Raw genomic sequence first — 26,277 nt, 5'->3', positions numbered from 1 at the left:
CTAAAAAGTTTGTCCCCATCTTTCCTGCATGCCCCCTTTAAGTACTGGAAGGCTGCTGTAAGGTCGCTCTGGAGCCTTCTCTTCTCTGGGCTGAACAACTCCAACTCTCTCAGCCTGTCCTCACAGGGGAGGTGCTCCAGCCCTCTGATCATTTTTGTGGCCTCCTCTGGACCCACTCCAATAGGTCCACGTCTTTCCTGTGCTGAGAACTCCAGAGCTGGACTCCAGGTGGGGTCTCACCAGAGCAGAATAGAGGGGGAGAGTCCCCTCCCTTGACCTGCTGGCCACACTTCTCTTGATGCAGCCCAGGACACGGTTGGTTTACTGGGCTGCGAGTGCACATGCCCTCTCATGTCCAGCTTTTCATCCAGCAGTACACCCAGGTCCTTCTCGGCAGGGCTGCTCTCAATCCCTTCATCCCCCCACCTGTATTGATTCTGGGGGTTGCCCCGACCCATGTGCAGGACCTTGCACTTGGCCTTGTTGAACCTCATGAGGTTCACATGGACCCACTTCTCGAGCTTGTCCAGGTCCCTCTGGATGGCATCCTGTCCCTCAGGCGTGTCAACTGCACCACTCAGCTTGGTGTCATCTGCAAACCTGCTGAGGGTGCACTTGATCCCACTGTCTATGTCACTGATGAAGATATTAAACAGTACTGGTCCCAGTACAGACCCCCGAGGGACACCACTCATTACTGACCTCCATCTGGACATTGAGCCGTTGACCACTACTCTCTGGATGAGACCATCCAGCCAACTCCCCATCCACCAAACAGTCCACCCATCAAATCCATATCTCTCCCATTTAGAGAGAAGGATGTTGTGGGGGACCATGTCAAAGGCCTTACAGAAGTCCAGGTAGACAACATCTGTAGCTCTTCCCTTCTCCACTGATGTAGTTACTCCATCATAGAAGGTGACTAGGTTGGTTTGCAGAGGTATGCTACCAATATTCCAACATAGTAAGATCTAGAAGTTCTTGTATTCTTTTCTTAAGTGGTTTAGCAGTCATGAAAAGTAACGCCAGTAGCACTGCAGACTGCAGTTCCCTGCTGCAGAAATAAATAGGTGATTACATGCTGCTCTATATGCTTTAATTCTGACCTGCTACTTGTTAACAGAGGAGGGAGGAAAAAATCTTCACTCAGTGTTCATTCATTTTGTACATAATTGTTAATTATTTTAGGGTATCATTAATAGAATTTATCGTAGCAGCATTTTGACATGCTGCAACTCAAATAACAACTTGGGCTGCCACAAGTAATTCATTTTACCTGAATCTTGGGGTACCCAGGAGAGAACTGTTGCTCCCCACACTAATGCCTTTCCATGGCTGAAAGTAGTGCACAGCTGAGCCCTCCTGTCCTTCCTTTTCTTTAATCACAATGGAGAAAGGAAACAGAAAAGCGTAAAGTAACTGACTCTACAAATCTTTCCCATAAGACTGTAACTTCTATTTTTCTTTCTTTAATCTGATCTCTTAATGCTGCAATACCATTAAGGATATAAATCATATGTGGGAAAATAGATGATAAATCAGTCAAAATCAAGTCACAGCAAATCTCTACTAGGTCTACTGAAAAGCATCAAGGCAGTTAAGGAGCTAAATTAAATTCAGTACCAGGCCTCCTGGCATCGCAGTACATCCTGTCGTTTTCATTGGGCACTCGAGTGGCCTTTTGCTGAAACACTACAACAAAATTAAGAATATAAGGCAGTTAGTGAAAAATAGCGGAAAATAGCAATAAAAATCATCACACGTTCTGAACAAAGGAAGAAGGCTCATGAAACCAGGCTGGAATAAATTCCTTGTTCTAGCCTAGGAGTACTACTCAACCCACTTGTCAGTCTAATATTAATTACTTGAAAAATTGTTCTGTTGCATAGAATGGCAGGATTACCAATATTACAGATATCATGTCAAGAAGCTTTGAAGAAAATAAAATAGACTTATCACATTAACATATTACTTGTTTAGAAAAAACAGCTAGATCTTGGAGTTCTTCGCATGGTACAGGCACTTACTGTAGCCTGTTTCTTATTTTATGGGGAAAGCTAAGTACAATAGTACTAGGTGAGAATAATGACACTGCTTAAGAAAGAGTATATTTTTGTCTACTTTCTTCAGGCACTAGGAACAGCAAAGCATGATCACTTATTTCATTAGCATAGCCTATCATCCCCATTCCTGTGAGGTGCCCAGAGTACAGCCAGCCTGGATACGTCCTGAAATGCTGCAGTCAAACTTCTGCTAGCAGCATATATAAAACCCAGAAGGTGGGAATTGCTTGGTTTCTGACTTAGCTACTGCCATATAGGCTTTCCCTCTTAAGTCTCAGTTCTGATTTTTGCTAAACAAACAGATGATCTAAAATAATTCCTTCCCATTAAGTAATCTGAGGTCACTGCAATGCAGCAAACATGCCAGTTCAATGGAGCAAATATTTGCTTGGGGACCAAGGCCCAGTACAATGAAGCTCTGCTCAAGCGGCACGCTCTGCATGGTACCCTGGAGTCCTGGCTTCTTGCTCCTGCTGACCACGGAAACCCAGTGGACCTTGGTTTGCTCCCTCTCAGCCTGCCTTATACAATGCATCTGCTTCTCTCAGGGAAACCTCTAAAACAGATGATCAAGACCACTGTGACATCAAAACTCTGCATGTGCTACATGCAGAGGTGACAAAGGAGCAGTTCCTAAGGGTGTATTTTCTACACTGCAGAATAAAGTCTTTATGCTAACTCCTGAGTAGACTTGTATGGAAGGTGATGATGAATGAAAACAGCTGGGGACTTGATGTTCCTTAAAATGTTCTCAGGCTAAATGGAGAGAGTAAATGAAATATAGAGGCAGCACATTCTGCTGATGTTATGTCCCTAGCTTCAGCCTAACACTGATAGACTTTAACTTTTGTAATATTCTTCTCTGTAATTCTCAAAGAATCCTGCTAAATACAGTTGCAGTGTTTTCTTCTATACTTGAAATAGTAGTCTCTTTTTAAAGAAGAAATTAAAATAACCAGAACACAGAGGTAATGCAGACAGCCTGAATTTTACTGCATAAGGAGAAGGGATATACTCAACAATGTCCCTGATTGGAAAGCACTTTAATTGATAGGCTTTGAAATTTTTGCTGAGTTTTGCAGTGTTCGAGTAATCAAAAATGGAATTATTCTTCCAGTTCAAAGTAAAATTGTTAAAACCACTTTAGATGCCTCATCTTGCTGAAATGATTTTAGCTGGCAGCAAGTATTCAGTGTAGGTGAGGTCAATGAAATCAAATTCCTGTTTCTGGAATGCCTGGGAAGTGGTATGCACACACCACAGGTTTAGGGAATACTCCATCAATTTACTCTTTCATTCCCACATTCTAATTACTTATGAACTGCTTGAATACAGTAGTGGAATGAAAGAAACAGGTAATCTTGCACAATAATTCCATTATTTCTTATAGAAGATAAAGTGAATATTCCTTCAGCAAAGTAATGTTAATATAGACATTTTTTTAAAGTGTCAGAATGCCACAGCCCTTCAACTGAGGAAGGATATATATTTTTATATTTTCAGAGCCTCTATGCCATAGATAATCTGATTAAAAAAAGTTGGAGTACTTCTATAATATTTTTTTTTACTTAATGTGCACCCTTTATGATCTGAGAGTGCTTTTGAATTTTTAATCACATTGTGACTGGCTAAAGTACCCACAGATGCTTGTAGGTCAAAATCTACAAATTAAATGTCCTGACGTGATATATGCTATGTAATTTTTGTTTACAACGTATCTCCTCTTCTCTCTCAGTTTCTCAGAATTAAAGGAGGCTGAGAGAACTAATAAGTAATTCCACTTCATTCCCTCTCCTCTCCTCAGTTGCTACAGGACACAGATGAAGTTCTTTGCATGCCCTCAATACATTTTTGTGTCTTAGGTAGTAAGATCGCTTTTTAGGGATGTAATGTATTCTCAATATTTCTCCAGTAAAGCAAACTCAGAGATTAATAAACTACTGCAATATTTTCTAGTAGGACATGAAACCTGAAACGGCATTTAAAAAGTGTGACAAAACACAAATTTTGTGGCAAATATGCAGAACTCTGGGAAAATCCCTAACAGAATGCTTGGAAAGTGAGTGGGATCCAAGGAACTCTGAATTGCCTTTTTTATCGCAATCAGATTACCTACAGATGTTGTTTCATGCTGTCTGCACAGGCAGGTAAATAATGCTATGAGGCTTCAAATGTGGTTAAATATTTTCATGGTTATCACCACAAATAGAAGGGCTAGAAACATTTGAAACCCACGTCTCTTGTGTATAAGTGTGTACCAGTAAGAGCGTTTTATAGTCACACACTCTGCAAGAAACGGTGATGAATATAAAGGGTCTAGAAAGGGATTTTTTTTTTTTTATTTTTTTTTTTTTTACAATAGCAGCAGGTTGACAAAAAGAACAAGAATTTGATTTTCAGAATTAATTGAGGTTCCAACACAAAGCCATAATGGTAAGGAATGATGGATGCACTATGACATTTCAAAAATTGCTTAGTGATAAGGCCAGTAAGAAGTGATATAATTAGAAACACAGGCAATCAAAACATGGAAAGAGTTACATTATGAAAGAGGACAACTCATATTAGTTAAGAGGCAGTGATCAACCAAGATATGGTTTCTAATTTACATTTTACTTCACTTATTTAAATTATGAGGGATGTTGCCTAATTTGTTGTATTAGCAAGTTACCTCTAAAAATCAAACAAGAGTTTGCCACTATACACTAGTGATTCAAATAAAGCTAGACCAATGAATGTACCCTCTGGAAGAATATGTGAGCTAATCATACCTAATACTCACCTACTTAACACTTTCAGCAGAACAAAGACAATGGAGAAAAGACACGATGAAAAAAAAATAATCAGTAAATATCACTAATTTGAATTCAGTTTGCTCAGGGAAAAATCAAGATGCATTTTATTCAGCAGCTTCATTGAGCTGATGTTCTGAACAAAATTATCTATCTCCATGACTGTTTTATTTAGGAAACATTCAAAATTAAAATCCAGGGGAACAATATCTTTATAGAAACACAAGGCTAAGTGATAATGCAAATTAATTAATCCACTAGGGTTGCACTTATTAACACATCTCAACTCAGTTGCAAATCACAGTGAGTTTGTAAGCTTCCTCCTTGTCTTAGTAGGTTTTTGCTTCATTCATTTTAGAATTGTCATGCAATTAATTTATGATTAATGGAAGAATGGAGAAGGAGGGGTTGTGTTGCAGAGACTCCATTTTTTTCCCCATTATCTAAACATTTTAACATTTAAACTGTGTGCGCATAGTACCTAGGCAAATAAAACTTTCAAGTTCTTTTTCTGGTAGGGATTAGATTATAAATTAGATGTAGCACAGCAAGGGATGACAAATCCACAGAGAATACTAAGGAAGGAATATAGTCGAATGATGCTTATTATTCAGGAGATGAGAACTCTGCAGATGTTTGTTCACATCTTTTTAGATCTCATTTTCCTTTTGTCTGTTTTGTTTGCTAACACACTGAGCATCACTCAGCACGAGGATAAGACAGAGGTCATCAATCCAATGCTAACCAATAAGTTTTGTGAGAGATGATTAAGGACTCCTCCAACATTTATACAAAATATTTCACATATTTAAGATTAAACCAAAAAATTCTAGTGATTCATAACATTAAATCAACTAAGGAAATGGGATACTGTAAACAGTATGGCCTTTTTTATTTTTCTGAGGCAACACAGCTGAGCACAGAACAAAAGCGTATCAGCATGCCTCACGACTCTGGTCTAGGTAGGTCCAAGCATTGTGGAAGAGGGATGGCTGTGCTGTGCTGTGCTGTGCAAGGTAACAAAGGCTCCAGCCCCAGAAGCTGTCCTGTCCTGGTAGCATTGGTTCTGAATGAAGGCAAGGGGAAAAAAGACTGGCCAGTTTTAACTGCACTGGTCTGAGAAAACCAGCGACCACATCTAAACTGGTACAGAAGTTCTGATTTGTTCTAAATGTGCTGCCTGACACTTAAGACCTTTGTAAGAACACACAACAGTCATTTCATCAGAATAAAGACTAGGTGATGTCAAACGCACTTGTGGAAATATCAAACTGCCATGCCACTCCGTTATTTGCAGTGACCCAATGCATGCTGCTTGAGTTTTTCAGCTACAGCATCACATCCACTCATCACAACTTACACAGGCTGTTGTCAGCCTCTACCTTCCACATCCACATAATGAGTCAGTTGAGATTGAAAAACCCAGTTTTCCCAGATCAAAAGTAAAATGACTTTAAAAAGAATCACAGTGTAATGACAATGTGAAAAGATTAATCCAAAAATAGACATATGCTCACCAGCAATTCTCTTCCCAATTTGTAGTGGGATTCTGAATCTGTCAAAATATGAGCTCAAATCTGTTAGAATCCCAGCAACCCTGGTCAGGGAGGGACCTCAGGAAACTACACAGAAGACGTCTTCCCTACACTGAGGTAAGATAATAAAAGTAATACCAGAACCCCTTTTTACAGAAGGGGTAAAGACTGAGTGAGAAGAATAGGTACCGGTGGTTAGTTTATGATGCTGTTCGGAAGGCGGTGCCAATGTACTTGCTGAACCATACACAATGAAGAGAAGTCTCCCACTGTTGCTCTTGTCAGAAATTTAACTTAGTGAATTATGGAAGTTGGAAGGACTCTCGCAATATACTCAAGAATATTTGCTGCAGTATGCAAAACCGGAATACATTTCTGCAGTCCCATTTTTCTTTAGCAGAGAAAAGCAGAAAGGGGAAGACTCTATATCTGATTTTACCTGAAATATGCTATTTAGAACAGTTTGCCTTTCAACCAGACAGCATCCTATAAATATTTTCTCTATGTGCACCTTATTCAGTACCTGTTTCAATCTACCAAAGTTAAGATAGCAAAAAATCTGATTGAATAAACACAGTGGATGAAGCCAGTATACCACTTCCCAACCTGGTCTGTAAAACCAGTCTAAGTGCTCTAAGATAGCTGACAGTGGTTCCTAGTATTTTATTAAGAGACAAACACCCTTAAGTCGAGGATATATAGTGAAATTCATCTGCAGTGCAGTACTTTATGCTCACAGTACTACAAAATCCCTCTGTGGGACATAAATGCTTTGCAGTTTGCATGGGCTCCGAGGCTTCAATTTGGAAACCCCTGCTTTAGAGCATTTAAACAATCTGCATAGTAGAATTACTAACTCAAGATGTGATCACTATAGTTCCCAGTAATCAGCCTGATAATTTTCCAAGACACTAACAGTTCTGTTCTGGATTTTGTTTTTTCATTTCATTTGGATCTGTCTATTCTGTACATGAGCTATTCTGCCTCCCTAAAAATATTCACTGGCTGCTACTTTTTCCGCATACGCTGTGATTTTGATGAGCAATGAGAATGCTATTCTCTTCTGGGATAGTAACTAGGAAACATATTTTTCCACTTTTAACCCTAGTGTGAAGTCCCACAGACAGCTATCTTTCAATAGTAAAATGTTTCCAGGGCACAGAGGGGAGATGCATTCCTTCAGGGATGTGCGAGAGGTTTGCAAAGGAACAAAGGCTATAGCGTACAGTTTTATTTATGCTGTTGTAGGACAGGTGTCCTTGCTGTAGAGAACCCCTCTCATACTAGTGGTCTCTGATAAGAGGTGAATGATCAAACCAGGACAGTAATGTACTCCTTAAGCCCTGAGGCAGTCCTGGTAGGTCAGACTTCAGAAATGGTAGGGAGGCATTACAGAAACTCATGCACCTGTCCTAAGAATATATGGGGGACTTCGGTTGCCAGCTCAATCAAATCTGGTATCAACACAGAACATTAAAATTGCACTGTAAACTGAAAACACACCACCTTCATACATTTATTTAACAGTTGTTTTGGCAGCACACAATTGAAAAAACACCAAAATAACCTACAAAGGAATACTAAGCACTTCAGGAATGGAAAGGGAGCACAGTAAGAGTGCCATCTGGACAACAAGCTATTTGGCACCAATTTGCAGCTCCACTGGTTGATGAGCCTTTCACACAGAAGGCAGAATTCTTGCAGTGGTCTAAATTAAAGAACAAATGTACTCTGTTTGTTAAAGATGCAGTATGTTTAGCAGTGTTCAAGCCAGCAGTTTGAAAGTTCATTAAAACTTGAAAATAGACTAAATGAAACTGAGTAAAAGCGATGAGAACACTGTTTTAAATCTTTCAACTCACTCATGTTTCCCAGAATTTGTCAGCAAATTCAAGTCAAATGCTCAAACTGTAAATTGCAGTAGTTCACTTAGGACAACTTGCATCACTGAGCATCTACTGTCTAGGTTTTGAAGTGTGGACCCTGCTCTGAAAGAGACTCTAAAAGCAGGCTTGTGAAGTTCCGTGTTTGTTTTCTGTAGATCAACAGTTCCACTATCCTATTCTGCAGAGCACCAAGTGGTATTCTACACGGAGCAGGCTTTCTACCTAGTGTAAACTTGAGCTTCCCTATATTTCAAAGCTACTTAATTACAAAAAGGTCTATCTACTCACTGTCTTTGTTGCTAGTCTCATGGAAACACCACCACCTTTGCTTAAAGAAGATACTCTTTTGTAACTTCATGGACTTCAATGTGTGGTGAAAGCTTTCATGGAAATTCAGCCACTCGAACAGGACTTCTCTCTCTAACAAAGCCCCAGCGTAACCCCAGACAAGTCATTTAAGCCAGCTCATGAATCCCTGACATTAGGGTGCTGACTGGACAACACTAATGATTTAATTTGAAGTTTTAAGCACTTGTAGTGGCCACTGAAATCAATGGGATCTCTGCTCTGAATGAGTGCAGTATTATACAATGCTGTTAATCTCAAGAATGGCATCTTAGTTACTTCATATGGGGCATTCAAAAAACCAATGGATACAGAACAAAGAGTTTACTGCAGAAGGGTCTGAAACAACACACTGAACCAAAGGCAGGCATGAATTTTATTTTAAACAAAAATGGGAATGAAAAACACTGAAGAGTTTTGCATCTTATGCTCACCCACTTGAAACACTTGATGAAACAAAATATCTGTGATAAATAGCAGCACATGGATATATATGTAAGGACCGTACTGTAATGTTTGTGGCAGGAAGAAAGTAGTAAAACAGCAAAACTAGCCTAAATTCTAACTTCTTGATTATTTGGCTTTGCAACTTCCGCAAGGCTCTTTTTAACATATGAAAACAAAACCTGAAACTATCATCAATTTATTTGAGAGATGAAAATGTGTATATGCACTAGCCAGAGTAATTTTATTTTACACCAATTAGATTCAATTATAAAGCAATGGCTGCAAACACATGCAGATTTTAATGATGGACTGGGATGAAATTTTCTGGTTCTTACAGCTGAAACAATCTTTTTTTTTTTTTTTCTGATTATAAGCAGTTTTAATATAATAAACTGGAAACCGGGATATTGCTGGACTGGATGAAGAATTTTTCAACCCCTGTGGAGAAGGACAAAAATTGGCAATCCAAGTAGCAAGAAAAATCTTCTGTCTAAAATGTCACTGTCTATCTCAGGAATGCCTGCATAAAACAGGAGAGTGAGAAACTCCAGATCTGAAACTAGCAAGAAAGCCAGGCAAAACAGAGGCTTGTGTGATCAAGTGAAGCTTTCTTGAAGTGCTCCCACTTTTCTCATTTATTGTATAAGTAAATGAACTTCAGACAGAGGCTGATTTCACAAAACAACAGGAAACTAACTTGTCTATCACTATCTGCTTATAAGCAAAGCTTAAAACCTTGGGGATGCATACATGTGTGTGTATATATATACACATACATGTTGTGTAAAAGAACCACAGCCCCATCAAAGCAGTTCCTCTGATAGTCTCTTCCTTAGTGAACAGTTTGGGTAGACAAAGCAGAAACACTCTAGTGCAATAAAAGACAGTAAAAGCAATCTCCCAAATAATGCATCTTCATGGTAAGGGTTTTCAAGTCACTGGCCTGTCTATGATGATGAAGGACTGAGATTTGAGACACTGCTCTAGCAATCTCAGTAAAAGCAGCCATTTCAGGACTTTTGTAGTTGTAACAGGCCCTCTATACACATCCGTTCTTGGATTACGCTTTAACTACTGTAGTGATTCGTATTTATACCTCCTGAACATGCTGAAGGAAGAGCAACTAAATGATGAACGCATTAACCCATGCATTCTGGCCCTCAGGTGGAGTTATACAGCCTGGAGGAATAGAACTAGCTAGGAAGAATAAAATAAATCACTGGCTGAAACAGGCATGAAAAAGGAGGTGCTCCTCTGTATTTTGTAAGATGATTTGGGTAGTATTAATCCTGTTTTAGTGCAAACCATCCGCTGGATGGAGTAAGCAATCTACTGGTATTCTTTCTCAGCCTGGTTTTCTACCATTGATTCTTATGCATATTCTTATTCAGTAGCAGATTTTTGTAGAGGAGGCTGGAAACACAGGTGGTATAGATTTTGGGGCTTACACAGAGATCTCTGCAGTAGGTTCAATGCAATTCCTTTTATTATTTTGAAATTTAGCTTCAGTGTGTATTGGACAACAAGATACCAGAAAACTCTTCCAGCCTTACATTTCCATGAATAAGTTCAAAAATGTCCCCCAGTTTTCACAGAAACGGTAATAGGAAATAATCCTTCCTCAAGTGGCCTTTTCTAGCATTTTGCATTGTGGAAAGGATATCTGAAAGAGGAGTCCTCACACAGGCATTTCTCCCTACTGTTCTCATCAGAAAAAAAAGAAAATATGGCTAAAATCTCTCTTTTAGAATTAAGTAAAAACATTTTGATAAAGAAACTGAAAGGAAAGGCAACTCAAATAGCATATTCTGTATCACACCATTAAAACAGACACACTCACAGCTAGCCCAGTGACTCTTAGTTTTCCATCATATTGTCATAATTTCTGTAAAATTAAACCAAAAAAATGATGCTATATGAGATGCAAATTGAAAATGAACATTCGTCAGAGGTGTTCTCAGTTTATTTGAAAGGTGGGAATAGGTTGGCTGAATCAACCAATTTGTTGATTTGAAGGTAGCTGAACAAGGATCTTAGTCTTTTAAAAAATACTAGCCATCAAATAGAAGAGACATCTATATTCTACCAGCAAATATTTACACAGCAGCAGCACTAACCTTGTACTATATAGGGAGTGTTCTCCTCTCTGACTGGTGAACATATGGGACGAGGGGCAGGGGCTGGTGGCCTGTTCACGATAAAAGACCTGCGTTCTTTCCTTTTCTCCTCCTCATCCTCAGCCAGTATGAAATCGTACACAGATTCATCCAGTTTTGCAAAAGTGTAGAGGTGTTCCTCCTCGCCTTCTCCCTCACAAGTACCTTGGTCTTCTCTGTAGCATGCTGTTATGAGTCCATCACCACACTCTCTTTCAGTTCTGTCTTCCACAAAATTCCTCTCTGAAAAAACAAGGAATTGTGTTCCATATATAGGGTAAAGAAAGGAGATTGGGACAACTTAAGGCTTTAGAGTTTCCTAAAGTAACTCAGAGACCTAATTTCACTTTTAAACTAAAGCGCCCTGATTTTCAGAAGCTTCTGATCATTAAGTCACTAGAGAGGATGTCCCAAAGTAATAATTCCAACTTCAGGGCCTGCTCAAAACTTCACATCACATTATCAAAAAATAGAGGCTTAGTCACCAGTTGCTCCCACGAGTCACATGAACATGTTCTTTAATGGTGAAGCCAAGTGAAACCTGTGACCCTTGACATTTTGGAAAGTCAGGCTATTTGTTAGCTGTTGCAACAATAACTTAGGAATTAAAACTTATTTTAGAAAACATTAGATTTTGCCTTTCCTGCATCTTCAATATCCCACTTGGTTTTGAGGACTTTGCTATGGTGGACTGTAGGAGTAGGTAAAAAGATTTTAAAAGCCCCTCACAGCATAAATGAAATTTATGGCCTCTTATAATCTATGCTAAGACTATCCAACCCCGCTCCAGTTACTTCCCTAACAGTCTGTACTCCCTATATTTCATATAGTTCATAATACAACTACTCAGAACTTGCTTTCCTTTAGCTTGTACATTTTACAGCATTAAAAGGAATTGATGAGTTTCCTGATACCTGGGTTTGTTTTCATTTGTCTTTAAAAACTTAGCATAAACTGCTAAGAGCTAAAAGCTGTTACCAAGGCTGGTGTTCCCATAAATGTTTGTAACTTCCTTGTGTTGATTTACCCATCTTTCCTCCAAAAACAGTAGACCTGCCTTGGATTCTTGTACTGAGTCATGTTTTCCTCATGTTGTAATGTACTGCCTGTACACGTGTATCTGCTAAACCAGGCCATGGTCACTACTGGTGTTTTCGATCCTTTGGCTGCTATTTAAAGAACTGTTTTATCTGTTTATGGGTTCATAGGAGCTAAACAATCTTTGCAAGTGGGACACATTTAGAAATGGGATGTGTCATTTATAACTGGGACATATTATTAATACGTACTATCAATATGTATTCTGGCTAAGATATAAAAATGTTTTAAAACAACAAATGGGATTAATACACCTGCCATATTTAATATGAAAAATATTTTGTTTCCAGGTCACCATAAAAGTTCCGTTTCTTTCTCTATAGGATATTCTTTCTTTTAACTCCCACAGGGGACACTGTCATGCCACTGCCAAAACAAAGACTTCAGAAAGAGGGGACTTGTCTTTTGGGTATTCCACGGCAACACCTAAAGCAAGCAGCTAACTGAAAATACATAGCAATGACTCATTAGAACTCCTCTTTGAAAGCAAGCATTACCTTCATTCAGAGGAATTCTGATACTCCCCACCCCATTCCCCTGTGATAAAACCAAGGCTAACACTTCATTTAAGACATGCTGTGAATTTTCCTGAACTATTCACACCGGAGCATTTTTAGACAAACTCTGCCCTACCAGCACAGAATTCAGCACAGGATACTACGTAGCTGAGAAGCTTTCTCTGCTGGAATCCACATACAGACAACCAGCATTTGGCAGAGTGTCACATTACTACTTGATGGTACAGCCGCATGACAGCTATTCCAAGACAGGCGTTTATATCAAACATACACTAACAAATCCTGTATGCCAAGCCTGACCCCTCATTTATGAACACATATAGCTGCAGTTGAGTATTTAATGGGAGGAAAAATGCATCTTTTTAACATTAATCTTATTCTGCCCCTCTTTCTCTTAGAATCCACCTATGACTTCCTGAGTATAGCTGGCTTTTTCTTTCACAGTAGAAAACTGGATGAAAACCTACCTAGAGCAGGCTATAAGGCTAGAAAACAATTTCTATCTACTTACATGAAATTCAAAGTGCTTGGTGATGGTAATTTAAGACTCTAATAGGTTATACCACATTTAAAAACAGAGTTAACAGTAATAAGCAGTGGAGAAACTGAGAAGCAATTTGTGTGCACACTTATCCGTAGTGTCCATGACAAATAAGAATGGGTTTTTTTCCTTATGTGACTCTTTAAGACTGGTATTTAAGCTTGAATTGTTTTGCATACTTATTTTTCCCAATGAGAAAAAATGATAATCATCTCTTCTGAAATGGATGCAAACAGTATTTTGGGCTTCTCATCACTTGAATCAAACTGCAACACCAAATTTTAGATTTACAATCTGGAGCAGAAGTATTAAAGAAAAAATGAAAAAAAAAAGGCAAAGCATTTCATTAAAGGTCACAATTTCTCTCTTTTCAGTCTGCAACACAATATAGTTTTTGCCTTCTAACCACAAAATCGGCTAAAGTGTAATAAATTACTATGTTATTTCTCTCCACGCAGTCACTTTCTATTAACTCTACCCGTGAAGTTCCAAACTGTATTAAATCAAGATAGTATTTAGTATTTTTAAATGGTAAATACTTAAGCCAACTTGACAAAAATAAAAGCTCAATCTTTTGTTTCAAGCCTCTCTTGTAAATCCAATGCATCATGTATTATCTGACAGGTCTCCAAGATGGGCAGAGTGACGAAAACCTGAACTCAGCAGCCCATACCACAGTATTAGCTGACATACCTGGTCATGAATATCTTGATGCAGCAAAGTTCATATGCACATGCCTGTTTTTAGAATTGGGGCCATACTGCCTAGCTACTGCTGTTAGAAGAAGTGATCATCCATGATCTCTACAGCAGCACCTAGTCTGCACTTGCACGTGTTTGCATCCGGGGTTATTTTCCTCCCAAGATCGTACCTTGTGATAAACTGTGCAGATCGTCCTGTCTTAGGATGCCAGGCAGATTTCGAGGGGGAGGAGGGGGTGGCATCTTACAGAAAAAGTGGTCTCTTCTGTCCTCTTTGAGATCATCAGGTATGCTGGCATACAAATTGTCAGGACTGTTGCAAAAGCTGTATGAATCTTCTTCCTGATCTTCATGTTCTGTCTCCTCTCTGCTGTCTTGTACATCATCTTCCTTGTCATCATCCACCTCAGCTTCTTGTTGGCATCTTGATCCAATTCCATATTGATCTCCTGGGTTCTGCTTGGCTTTTAATGCAGAAGAATGCATTATTTCATTTAAAATTTGCCATCTGGAAACATTTCCTGTTTCAAGGATTCCCACAGAAGCAACACAATAGCTAATAAAACTTTTATGAACTGATACAGTAGAAAAGCTGTCAAATACATACTGTCAGTGAACAGCTTTTTAAATATTTACCAAATCAACAGTGGAAGCTTTTATTGTACCTTGCTACTCTGATACACACCATCTTCCTGCATGCAGTGTTAAACTCTTCTGGAGTTGCTGTCAGAGTGAAGTCACACACACTTACCTTGCCTCCATAATTTCTATTACTTGCCTTTCAATGCAGGACAGTGCAACGCTCAATAAAATAAAGCCATAGCTCACACAGCCCTCTAACTTGTTTTTATACAATGGGCTCTGGGGGTTATTTAAATCTCTCTAAAACATTGCCCCGGCAGATATGGCTGTACTCCTGTGGAAATGGAGTTCTTCTGTCTTTAGTAGCCCATGGACCACGGAACAAGAACATAGGGGAGGGATGTGAAAACATACATTTTAATCGCTATGTACAGCATCAAGATTGGGGTAGCCAACCTCAGTAACATAACAGAGTAAAGGATACAAGTCTGTCAGCAGACTTACACTCAATGTATAGCAGGTAACACCGAGCCCTTGAGGTAGGTTTCCATTCTGAGTTATCCTTCAGTGATGCCTTTCTTTCACCACTGATTCAAATGGGAGATTAGGGCAATTAGCTGACTAACATAGCCAGCTGTTGCAATCTGTGTTCTTCCATGTGTCCATCCTGAGGTGTTCCCATATACAGCATGACAGAGACAGTGAAAATGTGTCGGGGTAACCAGGTTTCTAGCTCACATTTTCACAGTGTCTATCACCTACCTAAGATGTGCTAAAGCAACCGGCTTAAAGTTAGTAAATAAGAAACGTCCTTTTCATATAGAACATGAGACAGTTGAAGAGATAAAATTACCAAAGAGGTAAGATAGAAACAGGATTAAGTTTAGCTTTACAGATCCATGATACTGTAAAACATGTACAAAATATACACCATCAAGAAATGCAAACAAGCAACTTGGTTTGCAGTTTTCAAGAGGGACGCATATGACAACACAGATTATCAACAAGGTTGTCATAAATCTATGCTTAGATGTATGAACATCAAGCTGCAAAATGTCTACTATGTGTGCCTCCACAGAGGAGGTCGCTGCACCTGTAAGCAGTGCCTCCCCTTACATGAAAGCTGCTCTCTGAGAACTTGAAGAATTCAGTGGTTTTTTAGATTCAGAGCAGAGAGTATAAGTTTTCAGAATTTACCAGGAGGGGTGGTTGCACTAAGGTCTGTCTTACTGAGCAATGACTTTGTTATCACGACTGAATCCCTCACCCGCCGCCCTCCTTCTCCTAAGACATATGCCCTCCCTGGAAGTTGCAGTAACATGTGGAAATTGAAAGTATTAAAATTATTTGCCCCCTCTGTTTGCCCATCATCCCACTCACTCAATACAGCACACGCTTTGTTACCAGTAAAGCCCAATAAAGCTAACAACATGACTTACTCACGGCTGGTTGAGTTTTTGAGCCTAACATAAGCACATAAGTATCATCATCTTCTGCTTCCTCCTCACAGTTGGTGAAATTATCTGCTGTATTAACCTAGAAAGAAAAATAAAGGACAACATTTGTTTTGGTGACATCATCTCCTACCTTCACACTATGCTCTCAATATAATATTTAATGTTCTACTAAGGGGACAGTGGAGACAGCAGCGTTTGCAACTACGTAGTGGTATACATACTATAAGCAACAGGGGTGTTTATATCTGGGTACATATAAAGGACACAAAGTTCTACCATGAAGTGATATCCAAGTCTGCACAGCAAGGACTGAAGCTAATTGATCTTTCCTTAGCACTGCACTGGGCTGTCCAGGCAGTTCCCAACTCTGCAGCACTCAGAAGTAATGAGAAAGATCAGTAACACAAAAATGCAAAGTCTATAGGACATTACTGAATAGCTCAAGGGTGCTCAGAGTCCAAGAAATCTCTGGAGAGCTCATTACAAACAGTTCCCATATCCCAACGGTTGGTACCAAAAGCCGCACATGCACCAAAAAACTAGGAACAGGACTAGAAAACATGTTAGCAATTCTACTTCAGCACCTAAATGCGGCAAAGCATTATTTTTTGTTCCTCTAGAAAAGTGTTATGTTTATACGGCGCTATTCCAAATTAGTCTCAAGAGAGTCAGAACAATCGGTTCCCCAAAACGTTGTCAGTGTATTTCTTCAAGCAGAAGAGATAAAAACTTCTGCTCATCCTAAGAGCAAACTTGTAACACAAGTACAGTTCTGTTGTCTTACAATATGGAACACACACTTGTTAATTGCTGATTTTCAGAAACAACTGGAATTTCAAAAGGTGACAGGTTTTTTCAAGGAATCTAGCAGGAACATGTTTCCCATGTAAGCGTACATGAAACTATCCTGCACCGGCACAACAGAGCCCTCAATAATTATTCAGGAATTTTGACTCACAAAATGTTAAATCACCAGTCCTAAAACAGGTAGAGAAACAGCATGGTCCATACGTCACCCAGTCCGCAAGATTAGTTACAAGCAGATTAGCGGACAGTGAAGTCAAGAGGCAGAACTGATGAGCAGTTATAACCTTCTGCATGGTGCAGAAACTGATTCTCTTGAGCTTGTGCCAGACTCTCAGGGAGTTTGTTCCTAGCATCCCACTGCCTCCTGGCATCCACAGCCACTGTCTCAGCCACAGAGTTCTCACTGTGTGAAAGGGGAAAAAATTTGGAGAAATAGTGGGTTTTTCTGGGGAACTGAGAATGCCTTCTTCTCTGCTTGTACACAACCATCCATGTCTTAAGACAGTGCAGCCATCAGAATGTGCATCAGGTGCCTCTCTGGCCCTGAAGTTAGAGCTTTTCAGAATATTGATTTTCAAAAGATTTAGGCCTGCATGTGCTAAATGTAACTGTACAGCTAGGGAAAAAAAAGAAAAGGTCTTCTATCAGAACTTATCAAGTTCTGTATTTTTCCTGTGAACAGAGGATGTGTGCAGAAGAAATCATACAAGCAGAGCTCTAGACGTATTAAGCTTCCCTGCTAATAAGTGGAGTGCCACACCAGGGAAATTCTTTCAAGGTGTTCATTTTTATCTTTGCAAACATGAAGTATGCATGGATATATAGTTGGTAGAATGAGGGCAAAAGGATAAGTGGAGAAAACAAATGGCACTTCCTGATTTTCCTCTTTGGCATAGATATTTCTTAGCTGAAGGAAACCTAGTGACTCACAGGAAAACAACAGAATAGATATGATTAACATGCATCTTTGAAACCTCAATGTTTCAGAAGACTGAAGTACAGTCTGCCCTGCTAGCTTATAGTGGCTCCACTGACAATGCTGAATCTTAGGGAATTCAGTGTGCAATTCAGTTGAGTACACTTCCTAAACAGGCCTGTCAGCTTGACTGCGGTGCCCGGGAAACTGATGGAGCAGCTCATCCTGAGTACCATCATACAACACATGTGGGACAACCAGATGATCAGGCCCAGGCAGCATGGGTTTATGAAAGGCAGGTCCTGCTTGACAAACCTGATCTCCTTCTATGACAGGGCGACCTGCTTATTGGATGAGGGAAAGGCTGTGGATGTTGTTTACCTTGACTTCAGTAAGGCCTTTGACACCGTTTCCCACAGCATTCTCCTGGCGAAACTGGCTGCTCGAGGCTTGGATGGGCACACGCTTTGCTGGGTAAAAAACTGTCTGGATGGCCGGGCCCAAAGAGTTGTGGTGAACGGAGTTAAAACCAGTTGGTGGCCGGTTATGAGTGGTGTCCCCCAGGGCTCGGTTTTGGGGCCACTCCTGTTTAACATCTTTATTGATGATCTAGATGAGGGGATCAAGTGCACCCTCAGTAAATTTGCAGATGACACCAAGTTGGGTGGGAGTGTTGGTCTGCTCGAGGGTAGGGAGGCTCTGCAGAGAGACCTGGACAGGCTGGAGCGATGGGCTAAGGCCAACTGTAGGAGTTTCAATAAGGCCAAATGCCGGGTGCTGCACTTGGGCCACAACAACCCCCAGCAGTGCTACAGGCTTGGGGAGGAGTGGCTGGAGAGCTGCCAGTCAGAGAGGGACCTGGGGGTGTTGATTGACAGCCAGTTCAACATGAGCCAGCAGTGTGCCCAGGTGGCCAAGAAGGCCAATGGCATCCTGGCTTGTATCAGAAATAGCGTGGCCAGCAGGGACAGGGAAGTGATCTTACCCCTGTACTCAGCACTGGTGAGGCCGCACCTCGATGACTGTGTTCAGTTTTGGGCCCCTCACTACAAAAAGGACATTGAATTACTCGAGCATGTCCAGAGAAGGGCAACGAAGCTGGTGAAGGGTCTGGAGCACATGTCGTATGAGGAGCGGCTGAGGGAACTGGGGTTGTTTAGTCTGGAGAGGAGGAGGCTGAGGGGAGACCTCATCGCCCTCTACAACTACCTGAAAGGAGGTTGCAGAGAACTGGGGACGAGTCCCTTTAACCAAGTAATAAGTGATAAGACAAGAGGGAATGGCCTCAAGTTGCGCCAGGGAAGGTTTAGACTGGATATTAGGAAGCATTTCTTTACAGAACGGGTTGTTAGGCGTTGGAATGGGCTGCCCAGGGAGGTGGTGGAGTCCCCATCCCTGGAGGTGTTTAAGAGTCGGGTCGACATAGCGCTTAGGGATATGGTGTACTTGGGAACTGTTAATGTTGGGTTGATGGTTGGACTGGATGATCTTCAAGGTCTTTTCCAACCTAGATGATTCTGTGATTCTGTAAAAGTTTCCTGGACCTGGGAGACACAGACAAGCTGAACAGATGGAAATAGTCTTTAACTAAATATGTTTACAGTAGAAAAAGGTTCTGTATAATTCATAAATTATTGAAAAAAGCCTCCTGTGACACTGGGCATAATGATATTGTACAGCTGAAAATGGTGCAGCATCTCCAAAAGCAGTGGAGAGTGTCCTTATTTAAGAATGCACAGCAACACAGCTAAATCAGAATAATGCCACAGCTCAGCTTGCAAACCTTGCCATGGTGTCCTCAATGAATGCCCGTTACTTTTATGTTTGGAGTGTCTTTTATATGGGCTGGGTCATGTAATTTGAATATAATAGCACAGCCAGCATGATGTTTCTACAGTAGAATTTAGGGTGTGGTGTACAATATGCACACAGACCTGAACTTTAAAGTGTTTGGAATCTGTTTGGCTGAAAATGCCTCTTTGATTTACACTGAGATTTCTTACGGATGTCAAGCCACCTTCCAAAGGATGAAGTAGCTTTATTGGGAACTGGTATTACCAAATAAACGTATTAAAAAGTTATTGTCAGCACAGGACTGCTCACAACAGACTACTGAAAAGGGCTCTTGTTTAGGCTTGAATATCAAGTACAGCATTAAAATGCTGACATGGACTCAACAGTTTTGTGTCTCTGTCTTGACAAATCTGTCATCCCCCCTTGTGCTGATTACCCTCCTGTTTCTTGCAGACTTTGTCTTCTCAAGTCACAGCTCTGTGCTGTCCAGTGTCACTGTATCTGATAGCTCACATGCCACCTTGGCAAACTCCTTAAATCCAAACGAGGCACATTATTGCAGAAGCACTTACAGTGGGCCCTGCAGTGAATCTTTCCATTAAACACTGGAATGTAGACTATTTTCTTCCCTACATGTAAGCCAGACTCTGCCAGGCCTACCATGATATACTTTGCAGCATTCTCCCCAGATATCCTCTGCTTCATGATGAAATGTTCTTGCATTCTATGTAAAAGATGCCTGAAGAACATTGTGTTCCTTCCTTGAAACAAGATTTTCTTTCCTGAAAGTCAGTGCATTACTAGCTGAGCTAGGTGATCCCCTCCTTTTCAGTACAAATTATCTTTCTTGTAGTCAGTATATCAAGTAGGAGAGCACAAAAAAGGCAGCTCCCTGCAGCCAGTCTCACAAAGCCCATAATTTATTGGATTACCACAGCCCACATCTAAATTTTAATTCTAATCTTAATTCCAATTCAGTTTTCACATCTCAGTCAGTCCATCTGCTTACCAGTTTTCTTCATTAAGCTTTTTTTCTGGGAGAAGCAAGACTTCAAACACTAGATTAAACTGAAGGTGCTGCCTTGAAATTTTTAGGACAAATACTATCTAATCTTGTTCTGGACTCTAGGGCATTTCCAGCTGCCTGTTGGATAGCATTCAGGCTTGCTATCAGACATCTCAAAAATATTATCCAGTCACACTAAGGCCTGTTCTTTCAGAGCTGAGACAGATCTGGTTGCTTGATTTGTTTATAACATGTCACCACAACATTCCTTCTTATCCCACTTCCAACATTCTAAGTCTGCAGCTCTGCCAAGAGAAGCATTGCTCATTCATCTGTCTCCCACCACTCTGTAGCTCGACATTTCAGATCAGAGGACAACTGATCTGCTGTCCTACAGGTGCAACTTTAAGCATCTTCTGATTATTACGCATCAAAATAACATTGCTGGTCACATGGAGTTGAACCTGGGTTGAACACCAGAAGAGAAACAGTTTCTACTGTGTGGCTTCCTTGAGATGCACCAGCCTGAACAACTCCCTCTGCTGATTTTGGAGCCCTGATTCTCCTGGGACTCTGAGAAAGAAGTTGCCAAATGCTGGTTAAAGCTATCACAGTCTATATGGGCTTGCTAGAAAGGCTGTGAGGGCATGTAGAGTCCACATGCAACCGCAGCAGTGCTTTTAAAACTATCTGATAACAACTCTACAGGTACATTGATGTATCTTTGGGGTGCATGGATGGTCTCTGGGGTCAGTGCATCCTAAATAAAAATCACTGTTTTCTCTAAATATCATTATAAAAGAAAACCAAGTGGATATGGGCTCATTTGCACTTATACTTTTCGTGTCTTTTCTTTCTTTTTTCTCTTCAGTGCAGCCCTCAATACCGCATCCAGTCCCTTCTTAAAAGTAAAATCGACAGCTTTGAAAACCTGGAAGTAGATGCGAAGTGGGAATATTTCAAAACTTCACGTAACTGGATAAGAGTATGCCCACCCATAAATCGCAACACTGGATTGTGGAGTTGGGAGGAATTTGAAAAATATTTCTATTATCTAAATTGCTAATAGGGTACTGAATAGTACAGGAACCAGGACGACTCTAATCAATAAGCCTTTCCATTTTGACAATGAATTGCTGAAAACTAGCCTTATAAAAACATTTCTTGTTACTCTGGTTTCTCTTGTTAGCTGCATTTCATTTTGTGCCTTGGTCTTTCTTATAACATCCTTAAGTGCCTGTGCTACACTTCTGTCTTCGACCTTAGTAACCTGATACAGTTTCTACTTCCTATGGAGGTCATTCTCCTATTTGGGGTTGTTCTCTTACTACACTTTCAAGCTTTCCTCCACAGTGAGGTAAGTTAGCACTTAGATATGCTTTTTTTTTTTTTTTTGAAATCTACTGCTATGGTGCTGTAATTTTCCATTCCCATCATAGGAACAGTATATAATAACACATCTTGCTCTAACCAACATTACCCTGTTTGGACATCCTCAATGACTTTCTCTTTGTTTACAAAGAGTAGTCCTCTAGCTATTTCCTTCACCTTAAATGTAAAAACCTTACCAATGCATTTAAAAACTTGCTGGATAATGTCTCCTGCTGTATTCCTTTCCAGGCAGATGCTGGTGATCTGGACCTCAGAGCAAGCCTAAGCATCGCTGGTACACAAACACAGCACTTTTCCCTGTTTCCCCTTGACTGTGTTTCCTAAACAAGCTATACTCTTTCATATAAATAATGTAAATTATTCCATCAGCTATGTTACATGAATTAATTGCAAGTTTGGTCACAAAGAAGAACTGTAGCCTTATCTTAATTTCTGTATTTTTAGAATTTTTATCCAAGTACCTAATTTTTTTGAGCACTGACCTACTTTTCTCTTCCTTATTATTTCTTTAGGCTAAAAATCCCCTCTAAATGAAATTGTAAAGAAAATTCTGCCTTCCCACTTTGCAGACAATACAAATCACTGCTGATCAGCATTTAAGATTCTAGAAAAGGGAGATAGCATAAGCAACCTAAGCCTCAATTTATTTTTGAGATCAAACCTTAATATGATCATGAGGAGTTCGCTACTCCAGTAGAGGGGAATGTTTTTTTCATCTATTCAATCAAAGCAATGGCATGAACACCAAAAGAAGATATGCTGGCTTCCTTCTAAAAAAGTTTGCTGGACCCTTCTAAAACAGGTCAACTTGTTAAAAGAAACTCAACACACCCACAAACAAACAGTTTCTACACCCTCTCTAGTGTAAAGACTCTTCTAGATAATTTAAAAAGAAAACAACTAACCTGTTTTTCCTGACACAACCTTTTAGTAATTTCATGGCCTTTTCCATGTGACTTCCTGACCTAATGGAAACCTTACTGATCTTTTCACAAACTGCACAACTGAAACTCAGTATTGCCTCAGATTAAAAAAACCTCATAGAAAAATCTCAGCTGGTCTTCTCACAAAATCTACTTTTATGTATGCTGTAAAGATGTAGAAACAGATTAAATATCATTCAAAATACTGCCACACTTCACATTCTATGCCCTAAATTGGTGTTTCTGATCTCAGGAGCAGAAAAATATTTTCTCAAATGATTCCATTGGTTCGTGTTTCATTACTGAATCATTTGTCTGTTTTGACCCTAACATGCTCATTTGGAAACTCAGCTCTCTTCCTTGCCTATCATTAAAGCATCAACATAATGTATTTCTTATCCCTACACTGCTTCCAGTGCCTTCTACACAGCCAACTCTGCGTTTTAATGTTAGCTGGTTTTGGATGGGTGACATATCCACATTTCATTTAGAAAGGACTTAAATTCTGCAAAAGCAGGACTAGATTCCAACTCTCTTAAGTCCTACCAGAATAACAACTTCCAGGCTAACTTTATAGAGTACTTCAGGGTAGTTTCTGATGGACAAGCATTCCCACTTTGGTGACAACCTTGCCTTCCAGTGAGAACTAATGTTGCTTTCCCAAAAGAAAGGGCTGTCCTTCTGGCCCACATGTAAGAGCTGGCCTACGCTATGCCATCTCCTCCCAGAAGGGTGTAGCAACAATAAACCACTGCTTTCCTTTGTTACCAGATATCAAGTGGCATACTTGGCAGGTTATTTATTTCCATGGGAGGTGAACTGTGCTAGAAAAACCAAAAGCTCTGTCCTCTAGCCCAAGCAGGGTCCTGGGTGCCTCCCAGGGGAAGGAGTCCTCTCCCATGCTCTAAAGACTTTATTAACGAGAGGGCTTCGGTGCATTTCTGGCTGACATGGATACAGACCTCACCAGGCAGGGATTACAGAGGTGGGAAACTTGCATTGCTTAACAGACCACAACCATAGCTATAGCGTCCTCTCACTGGGAGTGAACTTAAGCACAGAGGAAAACGGAATGGAAATAGGGTAAGTCATCTCAGAACCTCAAGACAGAAAAAATTATTTTCTTTAGCTGGATGTTTCCTCCATTTCCCTGTCAGGCATACCAGACTTGCTTTCCGAAGTATTTGTTTTTGATTTCAGAGAAGCCAGATAGAAACACAGTAGACTTTTTTCCCAGCCCCAGGTGATTTGCTCCTACCACTCCTCAGACTTGCCAGCACTGTCTACATAGACCCTAGATGCAGCAACTGAAGCAGAAGAGACCTCAAATACACTGCCATTCGGCATCCACCTTCAGAGTTATCACTCCTTTTGTCTCACTCTTGCTGCAGTCTAGCCTATACTATACCTTTTGTCACTGAGCCTGCCAGAGCTTTCCAGAACGCAAAAGTGAGAACTAGATACACTCTAGCAAATATTTTCTATTTGCATGCTCAGTACTTCATGAAATGCAACCAATTTGGCAAACACTTTCTTTCATTCAGTTCCACCCATATCCTTAAGCTACAGCCTAGTGACCACCCATTCTGGTTATAAAAATTTTTGTAACTCTCAAGTCCGCATTAATGTTACGAATATTCACATATTCTACAACGTAAAATATTCATCAAAGTATTGGAAGTGTTTAAGTATTTATTACTCATTTTTCCCAGGGCACTGTATGAGCACCTGGAGAAATGACTGAAGAAGCCAGCTTCATAAAATCGATTGCATGCATGAGGACAGATCCAACATCACTGTTCACTAGCTTTACTAATATTAAGCGCTTTTGCTTTACCTTGCTTGATAACTCATGCTTGCAAAAAAGACAGATGAGAAAACAGATTTCTCTAAAGCGTGAGTGCAGTGAAACATTTAATACAGTGTTATAATCAAAGACAAAAACCACTTTGGAATCTAACCTGGTTTTAAAGTTGGGCAGGTGGGAAGAAAGGGGGTGGAGAGAAGTTTTGCTGCACATGTTCTGCTATCAAATGCTGAAACAAAGAGCAGTTTAAAACAGTGTGCACTGAGTAGCCTGGAAGCTGGATCCAGCCCTTGCAACACTCGAACTTGGCCTCCTGACCTAAGCAAGACTTGTCTTACAGAAAGCCAAGAACAGCATACGTTATCCAGCCAGTCAAAACTGCTGCCTTCTCCTACTTGCTCCCCATCTGTCAGAGCAAGCTGTGTGATATGCAATGCACTCTGCCTTCTCAAAGAGCATGGCTGAGCCATTCCCAATGTACTCCATGCTGCTGTACAAGGTGGGCCCTCAGCTTTCTTCTCTGCTTCACCGCGGTCAAGGGAGCATGTGTGCCCCAGTGCCTCAGCTCTACGTCACATCTTTGACTCATGCACATCTCAGGCTGTGCCCAGGAGCTGCACATGCAGCACTGCTGAGCCATAGAGATGAGCACATCCAACACCCAGAAATGAGTTAGAGACCCTTTTCTGCTCTACTTGTTTACAGGAAAAGTTCAAGGGCATAGAAAGTTCCTAGGATTTTTCTCACTGATGTTGTTCAGTAATATTTTTTCCATGATTTCCTTTGTCTTCCATGCCTCATTGAGGCCTTGTGATATCAATACAAGATGACAGCATCCACAGTGCCATTAACATCCATTAGCCAGGTGAGTGAGAAGCAACTGACCCAAACCTGTGTGTGCACCACACAAGTCAGACCTCAAAAGGAACGGGTATTTAAGATCTGTAATTGTATTTTTGAATAAAGTTGCTCATTCTGTGAACAAAAGGCAGTGATTGCTCCATTACTCAAAATGACTTCTCGGAGCAACAAGCAATCATAACTTAATGCAAACCCCTCATGCCTTTCTGGTTTCTCATGCAGCTGCTTACACCACGTGGCTTTTTATCAGGTGTCTGGACATAATAAAAGCAGCAGTGTTGTTGCTTCTTAAATATATGACCCCTACCCCCGTTATGCCCTTAACATACACCCATGATGTTTTTAACTCCTAACACTTGGAAGTATTCAAGGTCAGGTTGGACAGGACTTCGAGCAACATGATCTAGTGGAAGATGTTCCTGTCCATGGCAGGAGGGTTGGATTAGACGATCTTTAAAAATTCCCTTCTGACCCAAACCATTCTCTGATTCTACCTCGAGTACAGAAGATTTTCTTTCAAAGACACATTCCCATTGTGTAAGACTGCAGCATCACCTTTCACAGAGCACAGATTTCTTTTCTTGGGTCACAGGTGTGTATAATTGCTTTATTTATCTGTACAGATTTCAGTTTAACCAGCCACTTTCTGC

At 40.4% G+C, this 26,277-nt stretch overlaps 1 protein-coding gene across 2 annotated transcripts in view; it reads right to left on the bottom strand.

The window, feature by feature from the left end:
* The window catches only part of BANK1 (B cell scaffold protein with ankyrin repeats 1), a 160,819-nt gene that overhangs the window by 12,680 nt on the left and 121,862 nt on the right, over window positions 1–26,277 (bottom strand). For both annotated transcript variants that reach the window (XM_074866826.1, XM_074866827.1), the window contains 4 exons: window positions 16,104–16,200; window positions 14,253–14,546; window positions 11,186–11,467; window positions 1,624–1,692 (listed from right to left, as the gene is read on the bottom strand). In XM_074866826.1, the coding sequence (XP_074722927.1) occupies window positions 1,624–1,692; window positions 11,186–11,467; window positions 14,253–14,546; window positions 16,104–16,200 (742 nt within the window). The remainder of the gene's footprint in view (window positions 1–1,623; window positions 1,693–11,185; window positions 11,468–14,252; window positions 14,547–16,103; window positions 16,201–26,277) is intronic.

This window comes from Strix uralensis, chromosome 4 (genome assembly GCF_047716275.1).
Source record: "Strix uralensis isolate ZFMK-TIS-50842 chromosome 4, bStrUra1, whole genome shotgun sequence".
Lineage (NCBI taxonomy): Eukaryota > Metazoa > Chordata > Aves > Strigiformes > Strigidae > Strix > Strix uralensis.
This window is presented reverse-complemented; position numbering and strand designations above follow the sequence as displayed.